Source organism: Euprymna scolopes, chromosome 26 (genome assembly GCF_053919585.1).
Source record: "Euprymna scolopes isolate OS-2025 chromosome 26, ASM5391958v1, whole genome shotgun sequence".
NCBI lineage: Eukaryota > Metazoa > Mollusca > Cephalopoda > Sepiida > Sepiolidae > Euprymna > Euprymna scolopes.
Window position 1 is genome coordinate 104,773,044 of NC_136507.1, and position 19,367 is coordinate 104,792,410.

A 19,367-nucleotide genomic window follows, 5' to 3' on the forward strand; every position below is an offset into this window, starting at 1 on the left:
CATCTCCCTGTACTGTCCAGATTTAATCTTCTTCTGAGATTATCAGATCTAAGCCTGTCTTTAAGACTCACATTACACACTAATCGTATTCATTGTTCTAGAAAATTCTCTCCATGTAACACATACCCCCAACCCTCACTAGCCAGGTTTCATTTCCATATATCATCACTAATGCTAGGACAACAGCATATTCTTTTCATTGTGTTGATTCTCGAGTGTGTATCCGTTGATATCTTTTATGTTTTTATATAGAGCAATGTGGTTCTCGGTTGATTAACTGTGTTGGATATATACTTAAGAGTCAAAACAATGAAAAGAATATGCTGTTGTCATAGCCCTAATCATCACACTTCATACATGTCTGATAGACTCTTCTATCAGTCGACGGTAATAACTCTCTGGATGATAGAAAAGCATTTAAATAATTTTATTAAACCCAAAACTTAGGTATTAATGCATACTTCATCTTATGAGCATACATTTATAACTACCATGTTTTTGTTTTGTGTTTTTTTTTGTAATCAACGTCTGCCTTAGCATCCCACCATTATTGGCATGCTAAAATAGTTTTACGCAGCGAAAATATAAAAACGTAAATGTTATCCAACACTCGGCCACTGTTTGTAATCAAGAAAACGATCAGTTTAACATATTTTGAATTGCAGCCATCTTGAAATAGACTACCTATTTTTTTTTGCCCATGTGAAGCCAATTAAGTTTACAGTAATTGGTTTATACGTTAGTGGCTGTTCTTTTGTTGAACAGTATTCAGTGTTTTCGGCTATTAACTTGCTTTTATATCAGATCAGTAAAAGAGGTACGAGCTCATGAGCAACTCTGTGAGAAAAAAAATCCTCAGATGTGGAATTTTGCTGTTTGCAGCAGACGATAAGATAAAAAACTGAAAAATGCTCTTCATTCCGAGAGTCAGAAAACTGCTTCTTATGGCACGATGTAGTTGGTATAATGTACCACCAAAGTTTGTGAATGACGTCACAAAGAAAAATGATCTCATTTTGTTAAATTTCATATTGGATGACGTCACAAAGAGAAGAGAGAGAAATGAAAGAGAGAGGGGGGAATAGAGTAAGAGGTGGGGAGAATAGAGATAAAGAGAGAGGTGGAGAAAGAGAAAGAGAGGGAGTTGGGGAAAAAGAGAGAGAGAAGAGGAGGGAACAGAGAGGTTGGTGAAGAAAGAGAGAGGTGAGGAAAGAGAGAAAGAAGTAGAGGGAAGAGAAAGATGTGGAGGGAAGAGAGAGAGAGAAAAGTGGAGGGAAGAAAAAAGGTGAGAACGATAAAGAGAGGTGGGGAAAAGAGAGAGAAGTGGGGAAGAGAGGTGGAGGAAGAGCGAAAGATGGGGAAGAGATAGGTAGGGAAGAGGTGGGAGTGAATGAGGTGAGAGAGAAATGGGAGAGAGACAGGTGGGAGAAAAGAGATAAAGAGAGAGGAGAAAGGGGAAGAGAGAGGTGGGGAGAGAAAGATGGGAAAAGAAAGAGAGATGGGGAAAGAGAGAGAAAGAAGTGGAAGAAAGAGAGAGGGAGGTGGAGGAAGAGAGAGAGAGATGAGTAAAAGAGAGAGATGGGGGAAAGAGAGAGGTTGCAAAGAGAGAAAGGTGAGAGAAGAGAGAAAGAGGTGGGAAAGAGAGAGAAGTGGTGGAAGAAAAATGGGTGGAGAAAGAGAGAAAGGTAAGGAAAGAAAGGAAAACGTCTTTTACAAATTAGTGACCCTCGAGGGGAGCACACAGGTTCACAAGTATAAAAATAAACCAAAATGTGGTTCAATTAATAATTTAATAAGAAAATGATACCATAATAATTAAATTTAAAAATTCAAATCGATCCAATTTAAAATAATTTGGTCAAGAAAAAACAGGTAAAACAAAATGTTAACATAAAAAAACTCTGAGCCAACGCCGGGTAAATTCAGCTCGTCTTCTATCTTCTTCTCCTATCTATATATATAAAAGGCAAAATGTGTGTGTGTGTGTGTGTGTGTGTGTGTGTGTGTGTGTGTGTGTGTGTGTGTGTGTGTGTGTGTTTGTGTGTCTCACAAAAACTTTTGACAGAGACGATGGTACCTCACCAAACCAGTATCGTTTTAAACCATGACACTTCAGACAACAAATATCGAAAAATTGGCCCAAAACACTAATTCCTTCACCCTCAACTGGCCGGTTTTCTATAGGGAGAGGTCGGTTTTGTTTTTTTTGTGTCACCATTTTTTGCAAGTCATCATATCATCGTATCGGTTTGATTGACTTTCCTTAATTTCAACGTTACGAACTTCCGGTCGGACGATGGAGCATCGGTAATGCGTCACATACACTTTCTTTTCTGCCTTCACATCACGGTTCGAGCCTGCCTGCCTACTACCACTTTTTTTTAACACCTCTCTCCATCTTACCCCCCCCCTACTACAATTTTCTTTTTACACCTCTCTCCACGTGGGCTACCGACTGTTGTTTTGATTTCTTCCTCCGCCCCACCTCTCGCAACTACTTTTTTTTTTTTAACACCTCCACCTTTGCGTCACCTTTGCCTGCCTAACATTTTTTTTCTCTTTTTTCATACACCTACAAACACCCAGGCAACGCCGGGCATCCACACTAGTCTATTATATGTCCCAGTAGTCTGTGTGTTAATGTGTTTGTATATCCATTAAAATCTTTTGTCATCTGCATCGAACCGGCATGAACCAGATACCGTTAGAAAGAGGAATCTCTTAGGCACATAATATCGAAAAAATAGAAAAAATCGTCAATTATTTCCTGTAGACATATCATTTTGTTTGAAGGGGATCAGGTAAAAATCTTGGTTTTCACGCTGTTTCTTAATCGTGCATGCGTGAACAGTCATTATGTTGTTTCATTTTAAAAAAGATAAATTTGCAACGTAATAACATGTGTGTCATCTTGGTTCAATCAATAGAATGTTTGTTTATGAACTTAACTTTTGCAAGTTCACCTCCACCACGCAGCGTTTTTTTTTTTTTCTATTAATAGCACAATAAGATGGCACCCAATTCCATTTTTGTTTTTTGACTCCATTAAAATGGAGTAACCGTATTTTATGACCAGGCAATGCTAGGTGCACCCCTTAGTCTTCTATAATATAAAAGCGAAAATGTGTGTTAGTGTGTGTACCTTTTTTTGTATATCCGGCAAAGGCTTTTGGAGGGGGTCACTGTTTCTTAGAACTTTTTATATACTACCTAGATTATAATATCTCCGATTTATGAAACGAGGTTGTGTGTATCTTTTATTTGAGCGACTTTACATGCTATTTTCGCGGTATTTCCTGGTCTTCGCGTGTTTGTTTGGCTTTTCGGTATAAAAGCGAAACTGAATTCGTAGCAAACAAGTCTCTCTGGCACTCATGCCAGAGATGTCCAGAAAAGCAATGCAGGCAAAACCCGTCATATCAGACAATTGCTATTCATTTGGACACTCCCCTTTTTATGGGGAGTTGGCTTCCCCCAAGATCTTGGAGAAACTGGCTCGCAGCCAAAGTTAAGTGCGGGATTTCATTCCCCGATGGCGTGATGTTTGACCTCATTAAATTCGTGTACCTGTCACGTAACTTTTTTATCGTTTAATTTCAACCATTCTCAATTCCGCTGCCCTCGTGGCATCGAAGTAAGTCATCAGGCTATTTGCCTCAAGGCTTCAGGTTCGAGCCTACCTGCCTACCAAAACTTTTTTTTTCTTTTACACCTACAAACATCCGGGCAATGCCGGGCACCCCCACTAGGATGTCTGTGTGTTAGTGTGTGTTTGTATGTCTGCTAAAAACTTTTATCATCCGCATCGGACTGGGTTGAAACTGGTTTCATCTTAAAGGACAATACCCTGGATGCATAATATGTGAAAATTTAAAAAAAAAAAAAAGAAGATTTATGTGGCGGTCAACTGGACCACTTTTTGGAAGGGAGGGTCCGTTTTTCACGTCTCTTTTTTTCACAAGTCACGCACACATATTAAACTAAAACTATGTTTAAAAAGCTTATTTTGCAACGTTATGATGTCATAAACACTCATGGCCATGTGGGTAAAAGCATTTGCAGATAAGTTTTTCCCCTTTTTCACGCTCGAGCCCAGCCACCACAGCTCATTTTTTTTTTTGTTTTTTTGTCGCACGGGCAATCCCTGCTATTTTAATTGAAAAATAAAATTGTTTTGATTTATTTATTTTTAGTTTTTTTGGTGGGGAGGAGGATTCCAGCACACGGGCAATGCCAGACACCCATCCGCTGGTATACAGTCATCAAACAGTGCTCAACATCTAGAGAATAGCTTCTTCTCTTTGTATCCCATTGTGACATACTACTTTTTTGGGTCGATTACATTTTTGTGTTTTTATCTGTTTTTAAATAGGATTACCAGATCTTTTATCTTTGAAGTTGTTTTTGGGGTATCGATGTTGCCCACGATGTAATTGACATATAATGAAAAAGTGCTTAATATCCTTAATATAGCAGGTGCGTCCAAACGGAACTTCATGTGAACCCGGGTAACTCCAGATATTCCTGCTAGAGTATTATATAAAGAGCAGTTGTCGGTGTGTTTGCATGCCCAGCTAAAGGTCAAAAACTACAAATCGAAGATCCACAAAGTTGGTATATTCTTGATCAGCATTGCCCTGGATGAATAATATCTAAAATTTTAAATAATTTATTCATTGGAAAAAGAATATTATATTAGAAAATCGATGATTATTAGTAGTTGTGTTGAAAGAGGAAAGTTCCCCTCTTCAGTTTGTGGAAAAGGAGTCGGATGCAATTGCAGGTAGGTTGGAAGATGATAATCAGTTTGTGTGCAACAAGTATAAGACGATGGAGATGGATGAGAACTCATATGTGGAGATAGTTATGTTTGTGAAGCTATTTAAATTGTTCAGAAGTTTTGTTACCTTGGTGATACCATTGGCGCACATGGAGCTGAGTGATTACAAGAGTTAACAGTGGACAGAATAAATCCAGGGAACTTACTGAACAGCAGAGCGTTACCACTGTTGACCAAGGGAAGTAACTGTCAAGCATATGTATGTAGCGTGATAACCAGGGCTGTGACAACAGCATATTCTTTTCATTGTTTGGACTCTTAGCTGTTAATATCTTATATGTTTTTATATAGACTGATGTGGTTCTCAGTTGATTGAATGTGTCTTACTGTGTCGGATATATACTTGAGAGTCAAAAGAATGAAAAGAATATGCTGTTGTCACGGCCCTAGTGATGATGTATGGACGTGAAACCTGGTCAGTAAAAGTTTATGTTTCAAGGAGAGAAATGATATTGAAATAACACGATAGATGTATAAGACTAGGTTGGTTTTTCAGCGTTATTATGCACTAATTTGGAAAGAAAATCTAGAAGAATCTATTATATAAAGGAAAGTTGTCTGTGTGTATGTCCATATGGGTTGGGAAGAGGAGGAAGAGGAGATTGTGGGGAGAGGGGGGGGGTAAAATGAGGGGAAGGAAAGAGATAAATATAGAGTAATGAATGAAAGATATAAAGAAATAGAAGCTTTAATAGAAATAGGTTATACTTTTGCCCCAGGCGACGCCGGGTAACCCTGCTAGTTTATCATACGAGAGAACATTTAATTCAATACATACAACTGAAATATTTTTCGCTTTTCACCTCTACTTGTTTAATTGCTGAATTCATTACAGAATACATATACAGAAAACAACATGGAGAATGTTGAAATTAGATAATACTAACAGAACCTGTGGAAATTCCACGGTGGTTGAAAATTTTTTTAAAACATTATAAATAAAATGGATAAAAAATAAAATAAAACAAATAACGAATTTAAAACAATATCTTCGCAAATTCTTTAAAAATAATTTAAAAAATGTAGATTAAAATTTTTTTCAATGAAAATTCAACACAAAACACATCTTGTTTTTTTTTTTTCTGAATAATATTTTATATAAATTATAAAAGAACAGATGTCAATTCACTTGCACATTTTTTTAATTTCAAAAAGAAACTATAATAAAAAAAAATTTAGTCTCCTTTTAACATGACTTTTAATTATAAAATAAAATAAAATAAAATAAAAAACGCCAGTTGAATGTATTTGCAAAAAAATGGAATGAAAAGACACTAAAAATTCGATATACAGCAATTTAACAGACAAGAATGATTATACAAAAAGTAGAATTAACTTTAAAAAAAATGAATAATTAAGCAGAAACGTTAGGTGCTTTATTATAGTGTTTGTTTAAATGAAAACATGCTGCCTAAATCCACACACACACTCTCTCTATATCTATCTATCTATCTCTATTTTTGAAAATGTACACTTTGCAGATATTTTCTATACTGAAACCATAAACATTTTATCGTTATTTCCATGGCAGGTGCTCGTCTGAACTCCAATCTCTGGTCCCCCCTCGCCAATCTTTCACGAAAAACACCCGTCTAGCTGAATCCACTGTGAAAAATTTCCCCCACTCTTTATCTGTGCCTAAATCAAAACGTGGATTCCATGAACAAAGCTTCTTTCTTAGAACTCCACGCCTGTGGAACTCTGTTCCGTCTGCCTGCTTCCCACCTGACTACAACTTGGATGTCTTCAAGTCCAACGTTAACAAATTCCTAATGAACCGCCCCTTTAAGTAAACACTTCATCAAATCTCCACACTAACGTACTGTACTTGCAATAACCCTTATCTCTGAGTGGCTTCCGGGCCTTGATAAGTGGTGACCACCGTGTAAAAAAAAAAACAGACAATCATCTTTTTTTTTAATTTTTTAATTAAATTTAATTGGTTTTAATAATTTTTAACTGATAAAGAGTGACTATAAAGGGAGGTTTTTTGTGACACTGGACATACGGACTAGTAAACTAATATTCAGATAAGTCAAACAAAATTCGTACATTTGATGGATAAACAACCTCTTAATGGAGTATTGTTGTCATATTTAATCTGGTCAATCGTTGTCTTATTTGAAGGTTCTTGATAAATTGCAGAAACGTATCTGCAATTTGATTGGCTGCACACTTTCTTCTTTACTGCAACCTTCCTCTCACAGATGTGACGCTGTTAGTTTTTTCTACAAATATTATTATAGCACGTGTTCTTCAGAATTGTCTTCCCTGCTTCCTTTATTCCAGCTCGTTTGACTCATTGGTCCACTGGTCTCCATCAAATTGCTGTTTTGATACCCCATTCTAATACAGCTTCTTATTCTTTTCAAGAACTGCAAGGTTGTTGGAACTCTTTTACTGCTGACTGTTTCCCCCCTATTTTTAACCTTGGGTCTTTTCAAGACTAAGGTCAACAGATATCTCCTATCTGTGATAATCATCTTTCGTTCTTGCTAACCCATTACTTCAAGTGGCTTCATACCTTGCCTCAAGTTATAAAAAAGAAAAGAAATTCAGCCTGTTATCATTTGTGTGGTTCCATGATTGTAATATTCAAAGAGTAGCAACGGGGCAAGTTCCAATTCTCTAAAAAAAACGCTCCTCACAGTACGCATCTCCAATAGTTTCTGACAACTAAGTCCAGCTCCCGGTCTACTCATGTGTTATAGATATAATCCCGGCAGAACTCTTATTACTGATAGGAGGGGCGAAAGCAGGTTATCTGCCACCTGGAAACAAGTGCTTCAAGTAGATAAAACTTATCAGTCTGAGAAGACAACTCATCTAAGAGAAGGAAAACTGATCCCAAACCGCCGTTGCCTTGCAGCAATATTCAAAGGTGGAGTCTTATAGGCAGTTCAAAGTTGCATATAGCAACATTATGGCAATTCCCGAGATGACAGGGGGATCATGTGTATTGGTACTTATGTTTGAAATGAACAATTCCAGCAATGTGAAGAGAGGAGGGGTCTACTGCATAACAGCTTACTCTTTATCTTAATTCATGCAGTCTTTACACTTTGATGGTCGCTTAAGAATGGAAAAAAGATGCCAATGAATATTTTTTTTATATAGAATTTCGCATGGTGAATGTTTTACATTATGACGTGATTGCTTGAAATGCCTTGGGATGTCAACATGCCTACAGGAAACAAAAAGTAGACACCTGAGCATCATAAAATGGCTGGTGTTAAAGTATCGGCCAACATGCAAACTTTCAGAAAGGTTAAATCCAAGTTATCTTAACTTGATTATAAGACTAAGCCAGAACGACTGGAAATAACTTTCCCTGAGAGGAATTGACGGCTGACTACTTATGCAAGTTCCCGACTAGCTGCACCAATACTAAAGTTTTGTGGGTCATCAAACATATAGCATGAGTGTGATAAGATTAACAGAGCAACTAGTTGGAATGCATATGATCCTCATGACATTCAATTAGTAATGGTGTTGTTCTTGGCTTTGGTAGAGGCCATTTTGTACAACAATAGCATCTTCGGTGAATTGAGTATTGAAAGTTATGTTAGTGGGGGAAGAAAACGAAGCATGTTAAACAGATGAAATTAAACATTTCTAAGGTCTAAGTGTTAATTTCTTAGTTCACACTGGCTTATTACTTTCACATAGATGTATTACTTTTAGGGTTTGGAACGATTTTCATTGGTTGAAAATACTTTGAATTCACACAATCCTGTGAAAACTTACTTTAGGAAGTGATGAGGAAAACGATTCCAATGAAGTGGAGAAAGGAGTGTAATTTATTTGAGCCTGTTATTTTTTAGTGCTTGCAATTCCACTGAAAATCAGAAGACATGTTAGGCGCACAATATTAAAACATTCTTTCTGATGCCGATTTTCATAATCATATTTGCAAACTTGCTAATATATTTACATTATTGTTTAAAACTTCCATTTTTTTTTTTTTTTTTTTTTTTTTTAGATAATTTTGCATTTAAACAGAATAAACAAACAATAGAATTAATATCTAAAAATAGAGAAAATAAAATACAAGAATTTTATTTTTGGAAAAAATACCTTTTCAAATTTCTTACCTCCAAGCATGGGGTTTGAAACCAGGACATCTATCAGCGCATTCCATACATGGTTGATCTTCATCGATTTCATAGATAGTAACTCCCTGCAAATAAAAAAAAAAGCAAAGAAAATTCCAAAATAATTTTTTTATAAGAGTCATAGTTATTTAATATATGCTATAGCTTATACTTTTTTATATATGCTAGTTAAACTTTGTATGGCCTGTCCTGGTAGCAGCCATATTGGCTCCCAAACATAAAAAACAGTCATATTTACTTATACATTGCCCATGCATACCTCTCTCTATTTGTTTACCCTGGTAACACATGTACTTTCATTGTGTTGGGATATTTATTAATTTTTTATTAGAGTTATAAATATTTAATGTATACTAATTGACTAATGACTCGTAAGGCCAACACTGATATATTAGTTTATACATTTAGTTCCTTTAACCGGTTGAGTAGATTAGGTAGATATTTTTAAAGTATGATCATTTGAATTATTCGGACTACTGTTCTGATCTTTGATGTCATTCTTACAATGTTTCGATCAATGTAATCTCCTATCTTTTTCAGGTGCATCTTGTCAGAATTTGCACATCTTTATGGAATTTCAAACAGAATCCTTTATTTAAAGCACAGGAGTAACTTGCTTTTGTTTTGTCAGCCATGACCAAGTAGAGGTCTTAAGTAATTTGTAATTGTATTTTTTGTGTCACCCATGCCGAGGATTGAAACTTTAACCTCCAGAAGATTGTCACTTAGAATTGAGCACTTGCATTTGTTGTATCACAGGTTCTTGCAGACAATTCTAGTATGAAATTTAGGAGATGCAAACCTATTTTTGTTTTAGACGTGTGAATTTACTACTTACATGTGTGTGTGTGTGTGTGTACACACATGTATTAATGGTGTTCTGATCTATTATTTATTAATTAGTAGGGCTACCCAGCATTGCCCAGGGCAAAAATGTAAGATTTCTATTTCTTTTCCCACCTCTCTTTCTTCTTCGTCTAGCCCATTCCTCTCTCTGGACACACACACATACATACACGTCCAAATATGACAAAAGTACGCTATGAATGGTTTGATAGTAGATTTGTTGATATACAGAAAAGCCTCAGATGTGATAATGTGTTTAGCACAAGAGAAAGAACAGAAGCAAAAAAAAAAAAAAAAAAAAAAAAAGCAATGGATTTAATATACGAACTCCAATAAAGACAAAGAAGTTTTAAAGTCGATGTCTCCTCAAGAGCAGAACTATTCAGGAGAATCTATGGAAGAAAAGGGACACACCTATGATTGAAAGACATGAGCAAAGTGTAAACAGAATTCTAGAATTAATCAAACACAAAAGAATCATTTGTTTTTACAAGAAAATCTCATAAGAACCTTATCAGTATTGCATTATTAAAAAACACCATTGTACTTTTTTGATAAGATTTACTTTGTCAAGCCATCATCTTGTGCCAGTCTTTCTCCACTATCATTATTTCCATGGAAGGTGCCCGACTGAGCTCTGATCTTTGTTTCACATTGTAAGACATTAACAGCAAGAACTCATCCTTTGTCTATTGCAAAATCATTTCCTTTCTTCTTCTACGTACCTAAAAACAAATGGAATGTCCATGAACAGAGTTGTGGCAATTTTTTGGTGGCCTGGAGGTAAAGGCTTAGCAAATGGAATCACAAGTGGCTTCATAGCTGGGATCAAATTTCCCAACTGACAGCAATTATCATCCTACACTGATGGTTGCGTAAACATGAAAATGAAACCATGTCAATAGGTATAAAAGCTTCTCTGCAAACTATAACATGACCATTTCCAAATCCACTGTCAACAAACACTTGTCAAAATATCCTCTTAAATAATCAAATTTTGTTTATTCCATTCGGCGTTTCCAATCCTCTCATAATATTATTCATCATCCCACTGAGAATCTCATTAACCCTTCTCCTCAATTGGCTTTTGACCTTCATAAGTGGTGACTCATTTAGTATATAAAAATATTTTTACAGCTAATCAAAATTCTTTTTCAAATCCAAAGTACAGTCTAATAGTATGTTTCAGAACTGCTGAAGTTATATCATTGCCAAGTATTTCCTTTCTATGTAACTAGTGGGGGTGTCCGGTGTTGCCCGGGGTGTTTGGAGGTGTGTGTTGAGAGGAGAAAAAAAAAGGTGGTAGTAAGCAGTAGTGATGGGACGATTCCAATATTTTTCCCGATTCCGATACAATTCCCGATTCTGATTCTTTAATATATTTAAATATTTAATTATAAAAGAAAACCTGATATCTTACCACTCTGCTATGATGCCACAGGAATTGAAAAGCGTTTAAATTTAGCAATGTCAAAAGTTGTCAACTCAATGATAATTAAGTTGAGAATTATAAGAGTCGGCAAAGAAATGAAAGTGGCTTTTAAACCTGGCCTGTCCAGCTTTTGCTTTCTCTCGTAGTATTTATTTTCTTCCCCACGAGGTCAGGAAAGCGTCCAAATGAATAGCAATTGCCTGATATAAGGGGTTTCACCCACACTGATCAAAGCTAATTGCTTCTGGACATCCCTGGAACGAAAGCCAAGAAGCTACCTTCGCTTTCGATTAGTTTCGCTTTTATATGAAAAACACAAATAAATATGTGAGAGGAAGGAATAGCGTGAATTTTGTAAAAGTTGCTCAAATAAAAGATAGAGACAACCTTCGTTCGCAAATCATAGATATTATAATCTAGGAAGTATATAAAAAGTTCTAAAAAATAGTACTCCCCCACGAGAACCCTGGTGGAAAGAGCCTTTGCTGGACATACAAAAACACACGCGCCCATTTTGCCTTTTATATTATACTAGCGGGGGTACCCGGCGTTGCCCGGGTGTTTGGAGGTGTGTGTGATGTTAAATAAAAAAGAAACCAGGGTGGGGGGTTAGGATCGAACCCGAAGCCCTGAGGCGATGTTTGAAAATAAAATGTGAAAAAAACATGAACCATTCGGACAACCAGAATGAGTTACTGAAAGATGTTTGAATTTATTTAAGTAAGAACCAAATCGACAGGTGCCTACACGGAAGTAGTAGAGCGTTATGACGACAACAACGACGACGACGTAAGCAATAGCTATTCAGCAAATGAGGTCAATGACCAGGTTTGTTTGTTATAAGCAAAGTAAAAAAAGAAAACATAAAAACGAACGTTAACACTTAAGCGGGGGGAGGGGAGTAATCAAAACATCGAAAAAAACACAAAAAAACTAACTTAAGGCAAACTAACGATGTTAAATGTAAAAATCGAAAAACAAAAAAGAAAACAGAAAAACAAACGTTAAACCCTCCCCCCCCTCAAAAAACAACATGTGAAAAATGGCTTAAATAAGCCTCTGTGATTACCCGGGTGTTTTGGGGTGTCGCTAAGAATAAGCGAAGTAAAAAAAAAAACAGAAAAACGAACGTTACGTAAAAAATGGCTTAAATAACACTGGTACAATATTTGAATTTAAAAAATCGGAAAAATAAAAAAGAAGACATCTCATACCACGATTCAAACCCAAAATGTTTAGATAATGAACCAACGCACTAACCAACTGAGCTAACGCGACGTACATGAAATTTAGCCAGTTCTTTAACTATTTAAAGTAAATCAGGTCATGACGTCATCTGATGCATGCATAGAACCGGTCATCGTCACGAGGGGACGGTTTTTGTTGATCCCCCCTGTCAAAAAGTGTCGATTTCGGGGTGAAAAAAATGAACGTTTTTGGCCAATTTTTCGATATTTTTGGGGCGAAGGATGGAGCTTCAATATGATAGCAAGTTTATGAATTTTTGTCGTGTCTGTCTAAAGATTTTAGTGGACACACAAACACACATACAAACATACATACATACACATTTTCGCTTTTATATATATAGAAGATATATAGAAGATATATTGATCAATGATTCACCATTGTAAAACGTCATGCGATCTATCTTAAAAATTGGCCAAATATTGGAGAATATTTTTTTTTATATAAAACTAGTAGGGCTCTCCATCATCGTTTGAGATGGTAAATTATCTAAATTACCGAAATAAAGTGAAACTAAATAATCGGCTTAATATTGTAATTTAAAATGTCAAAGTTGATTTCAGTACAAAATCAGAGTAAAAATAAGAGTCTCAAGAATGATTAAGCATAGGACAAATATGCCAATGCAATACGTAAGGAAATAAAAGAAAGGTAGGAAAGGAAGTGAAAAGACTCTCTTTCCCACTTTTTGAGTCACAGGTTTGTTGCTACTGTTGCTAATGCTATCTAGAAAATTATTGAAACATGTATCCATTTTAATAATCTTTGGAAGCAGATAAATTATTTTCTTGAAAGAAATTGAATAGAAATTATTTTTTTCTTAATAAGAACATGAACCAGTGTATCGCAAATCACAACCCAATATGTTGTTTGGGGAAAAAAAAAAAAAAAAAAACTATCAACGATAAAGATTTGAGAAACAGGCTGACTTTATTTTATATATTAGATGATTGTTTTATTAATACCCTGAACGTAGCAACTTATGTTTTTCAATATTCATTTCAAATTGTGATCAATAAAGAAAATTATTCTAGCTCTCAATCAAAAATCCTTTGAAATATAAAATATGTTTTTATTAAGTTGGAAAGAATTGAAGAAGTAAAAATGATTGTAGTTCTGAATTTTTTAGATGACGACTGATTTTTTCATATTGTTTTTGTTCTCATCTTGAGTTTTATTTGTGCAATGTTTTTGTCAGTTTGGCATTCAACCAATTTTTTTTCACACATACGAAATCACAGCCATAAAACAGAAACAAACTCCAAGAATATGAAAATATCTATGGAGCCAGTAACTTTTCTCTTTGTTTTTCCAAGACCAATATGCCCAAAGACGGCTGAAGGTCAAACCGACCGAAACGTTGCGCAAATAACACTCAAGGTGAGAACAATATTCCAATCAAAACAAATAAGATAAAAATGATCAAATGTTTCATTTGCACAGGAAAAATGTATAGAAAATTTTAGGTGTGAAAATAAGAAATGAAGGACACAGCTAGAAGTTAGGTATTCGTCCTAACATGGAAATCAAAGAGATAAACAAAAAGAGACCTAAAAAATCTTTGCATTTAAAAGTAGTACACCAAAGTATGAACATATTTGATTTGGATGTTTTGTTTTACGGCATATCAACCCTTTTCAGATTAGTTAATGCTAAATCCGATAATTTTGAAAAATAAAAAAAAAAAACTAGTAATGTCACTAAATATGGTTTGCGGGAGATATGAGAAAAATGAGTCATTCAAAATGTTTCTCTACACATATTGTTAAGCTCTCTTTTCATATATCCACACATTAGGAAATATTTATTTATGATGTTTAGTTTGGATGCTTTATACTTTTCAGGTTCAATCATTTTGGCAAATGTTTAATGCTTCAAGTTATTTATATCCTCAAATATTAATTTATGGTTTGATTATTTTGTTAGCTTGGAAGAACATGATCGTGTTTTACAAAAGGAAAAAAATAACATCAATGTTTGGTGCATTTTAGGTCAGGAAGTAGATACCTTCAGACAGCCTAATCTGGTAGCACCTGTGAACAGATTTGAAAATTTCCTAATGTGTGGATATATGAAAAGAGAGCTTAACAATATGTGTAGAAATCTATTCTAAGAAATCATAGAGAAGACACATAGGAGAAAAGCAGACGTTATGCCTTTATATAGGCGACCACATAGTTGAATCAATCAAAGGTTGATTTAATGATTGGAACTCTATGCATTAGAAACAAGCAGCCCCAACATAACAAAGGATAAAGAAAGCCGCTGAAAGTAAAAAAAAAAAAAAGATGTGGAAAATATCTTGACAGATGTTTATTGGATGCTGCAAATCCTAAGTTTAAATCACAGACAAAATCCAGGTTGCTCATCGTTCACCGTTCGCTACGAATACCAAGAAAAATGCACACTGATTTATTCAAAGAAATAAATAGTTTACTTGAGAAATAAACACCACTTCTATTACCTATAACGCCTTCCTTCACCAAAACAAAAAATTACGAAACTTAAAATCTAGTTTTTGATATTTATGTTTGTTCTCTGTAATCTGAATCCGCAATGATTTACAAAACAGCTGTAAAAATAGTAAAAAAAAAGCTTCTACAAAAAAAAAAAAAAAAAGAAAGAATAAAAAACTATCATCAAGGAAATCGGATAAACAGAAAGAATTCATAACTCAAAATGTAATTCCAAAAGATACAAAACCAATTTTTATGAATTTTCTTGAGGAATGGCATATTAAATTTCATAGTACGAAAAAAGAAATAAAAATTGTTAACAACTGCAGCAAAGAAATGTCTGCTAATATTTAACATGCGGTTAGAATTCATCCATTTTTATTTTTATTGCAGAACAATTATAATCTTTGACGTGCTGTGTTATAACTCTGATAATATTTTGCTGTCTTGTGGCAGGTGGTTTTTGTTTTCATCTTAGTGGCTGAACAAAAGCTTCTGAAGTGCCAAATTTGGCCCACGGGCCATAGAGCATAAAGTACTAGTAAGGTTACCTTGCACCTCCTCGGGTCCTAATTTCCATAAATTACATAAACAAAAATGTAAAACGAAACACTCTGCATAATATTGTAATTTAAAACGTTTAACTTTATTTTAGAACAAAATCAGAGTAAAATTATGTTACGTGTGAGGTTAGAACTCACAATCTCTGTAAGTACAACATGGCATCAAATTGGGTCATTTCAGCAAAACCAGAACAGGCAGTTACTTTATTCCTTCCATTCTTCCCTTCTCTCTCTCTTTACTCCTCCCACTCTCTGTACAATTGACGGTGAATATGAAAAAAATTGTCTGTTAAAAAACAGTGTTATGGGTGGCAGTAATAGTACTTCTGAATGTAAGGATAAAAACCTTCCTATATTTATAACTAAATTAAAAATAAAGATTAAAAATATTAATCAGAAATACAAGGGACTTTCATACATTCCAGCATAATTTCTATACATACTATTTATTCAAAGGAAATCTTCAGTCAAGAAATAACGTCATTTGCATATTACATTAAAGAAAATCTTTTTTTAATAATTACTTCCAAGTAATTGTTTGTTGTAATAGAATTGTTTCAACTATATTTAGAAATATTATATGAAGTTAATTTCTTTAATTTGTTTTTAATCTATATTTAATTCAATGTATTTTAAAATATTACCAACAGCAGTTGCATTTAAAAATGGAATTAAGTTTATTTATTTAAGCTAAGAGGGTTATTTCCCCTTTAAGTTATGAGAGTTGTTTTCCATTTAATTTTGATAGATGCAAATGGCTGTGTTTTATGCTTCCATAAATTCAAAATGTGATCTAATTTCAGGAAAATCATAAGTTAGAATATTCAGCATACTCTAACTAGTAGGCAACTAAAACCTCCGCTTGGCAAAATGTTTTAACCACCAGATATGTGTGTGTATATATATATATATATATATATATATATATATGAGAGAGAGAGACAAAAGACAAAGTATTAGTATCAAAATAGGGCAAGTTGGTGACACAAAAATCCTCTTTTAAATAAATGTTCGTTTAACAAAAACAAAAACTTTCATGTGAATCAGCAAATGTCATTAAGGAAAACAAATATTAAACTTTTGATATAATAAATAATTCATTCAATTACACAATACTGACACTTCACATTTTGATTTACATTGTTTTTATTGAAATAAAGTTTCAATTTACTTGATAATGCCGTGAAAATCAAATGTTTATCTTTTTTTTTTTTACATAATTTTTTAATAAAAGTCCTTCAAACTTGAAATTAGAATAATGAAAAGAAAAACAAAATGTTTGCATGTAACCGAGTTTATCTCCATATATAATATTTTGATTGCAGAAATTCCCCTCTGCAGCAAAGTACCGTAGGTTTGCAACAACAGATGACACATACAAAATTATTATGTTTAGACTATTAGCCACTATCTTATGTAACTTTAGAATGACATTTTAGACACATTTAATCGTTATAATAAAATTCTACATTTCATCCTAGGAGTAACATCATCACAATCGTAATCATCTTTAGAGGAAGTAGTTCCTATTTTCCCTCTAAATATCAAGTTCTCCTACCACCTCCAGTCAACACAGGGAGGAAACATACACATTATACATATATTGTGCTTGCACCCTTTGTAACTGGATTATACACTCATAGACATAACATAATCTTTCCCTTTTCCAATACAAAAATAATAAAGTCTCCCCAGACTAATTCTGCTCTTTCTAATTGGCTGAGCTTTGACCATTTCTATATTCTGGATTAATAGTATTTGCATGCCAAACGAACGCTAATATACCATTCAAATATGGCATCGTATTGATACATAATTTTGCCCTCTGAGTAAATTGCTGCATTCATTTTCTTATATTTTACGGTGTCAGTTTGTATTTCCACTCTCTCGCTATCTTTCTCTGTATATATTCTTCCCAACTCTCTCTCTCACATTTTACATTTGTTTTTATGCCGAACAGAAACTATAAACATTTCACGGCGATGCCGAAGAATAAACAACAAGCATTTATTTTCTTTCTCTCTTGCTCGCTCGCTTTGTACATTTGTTCCAGTAAGTAATTATATTTTTTCAAAGTCTTTTTTTTTAAATGTACTTTATTTAAATATACTTTATTTAAACCTGCGCAATTTATTACAACCATCACAGATTTAAAAATAAATGTTTTAGCAGTATCATCTACTGGATTCGTACTTATTATGTTGATTGGATTTAATGTTTTTTTTAGCATATGTAATATTAAAAATATATAAAAAAATTAAACCTTTTTCTATATTTGATTTTTTAATCACATATCTTTTCAAATAACTTTGTTTATTTAAGTTAATGTTATATATTTTGTCAAACTGTTTAGATATTTTAAAAATATATTTATTTACAGAAACATGAAAAGAAAACAATGAATGTGTTACATTTTTTTTTTCAGTTTTAGCAGTTTAAAAAAGGTGAATGTGCAACAGAAAATAACTTAACAGTTTTAAAATGTGAATATTTCACATATGTTAAAAAATTAAATTCAAACAACATAAGTATGAATCCAGTAGATGATATTGCCAAAACATCTATTCTTAAATCAGCAACGATTGTAATATATTGCGCAGGTTTAAATAAAATATATTAAAATAAAGTATATTGAAATAAAGCACATTTAAAAAAAAAATGTTACTATATTTGAAAAAATAAAAATACGAAACATAAATATGTTTGAAAAATATATCAACAAAAAATATGCCCCTCCAGGGGCTCAAGGCTATGATGGTGATGATGATGATCTTAATAGTTTGCCTAAATATATAAGTAAGCAATTTTGAAGAATAGCTGAGGTATTGTATCCATTTTGTGCTTCCATACCCCAATTGGCAGATCTGCCGGCGTGTTTAAAAGTTAGGGTCTGGTTTTATGCACAATTACCGATCTTTTACATTGATTACCTACGCTACAATTTTACTAGGGCTAGGACAACAGCATATTCTTTTCATTGTTTTGACTCTCGAGTGTGAATCCGTTGATATCTTATATGCTTTTATATAGAGTGATGTGCTTCTCGATTGATTAACTGTGTCTGTGTCGGATACATACTCAAAAGGTGAAAACAATGAAAACAATATTCTGTTGTCATAGTCCTATTCATTACAAATTATTTTATTTCATTTTCTTTTCCAGACTGATTCTTGAAATTTCGCGTACGTTAATAAGAATGACGACTTTTACAGGTTTTGAAATATGCTGATTAAGAAAATCTCATTCAAATTTTGTGGAGAAAAGTACTTATAGATATAAAGACCAGTATTATGCACGGTAATTCATTGGCTGCCAGGTGTGTACACACATGCGATAAACAAATCTACTTCTTTCCTACCGACACTGCAACCCTCAATTTTTTTGTTTTTTTGCTGGTGGATATGCTGATAACGATTATCATGGTTAAATTTGGGGGAATTATTCCCCCCCCCCTCCTCCCACTAAAAGATGGTTGTTTACTCCAAAAGCCGTTCTTTACAAGGGGATGTTGGGGGGTATCTATTCCGAATGCTGTTCTTACGATGGAGAGGTTGGTGGTGTCTATTCCAAACGCCGTTCTTAACATGACAAAACTCAAAGAAGTGAAAAAAGTCGTAATTGTTTTGTTTTACACGTTTAAAAACAAACTTCATAAAACTGGAATTTAATTTACTTCTATTGGTGGAAGAGTTGAAAAGAAGAGGAAAACTTGAACAACAAATGGAAACAACTAGGACTGCTTCCACTGATTTCTAAAACTTCTGTTTTTACTTTCCATTATTATTATTATTATTATAATGGTCCATTTTTCATAATTATATCAATTCATACTGATTTATGCATTCCTTTTATCACTTTTTTTTTAGA

General features: G+C 33.9%; 1 protein-coding gene across 3 annotated transcripts in view; it reads right to left on the reverse strand.

The window, feature by feature from the left end:
• LOC145248335 (four and a half LIM domains protein 2-like) overlaps positions 1 to 19,367 on the reverse strand; it is a 432,228-nt gene that overhangs the window by 271,725 nt on the left and 141,136 nt on the right. For 2 of the 3 annotated variants that reach the window (XM_080110247.1, XM_080110245.1), the window contains exon 2: positions 8,935 to 9,020. In XM_080110247.1, coding sequence (XP_079966373.1) covers positions 8,935 to 9,020 — 86 coding nt within the window. Of the gene's footprint in view, positions 1 to 8,917; positions 9,021 to 19,367 lie in introns of all 3 variants that reach the window. The other variant, XM_080110246.1, reaches the window with a different exon arrangement.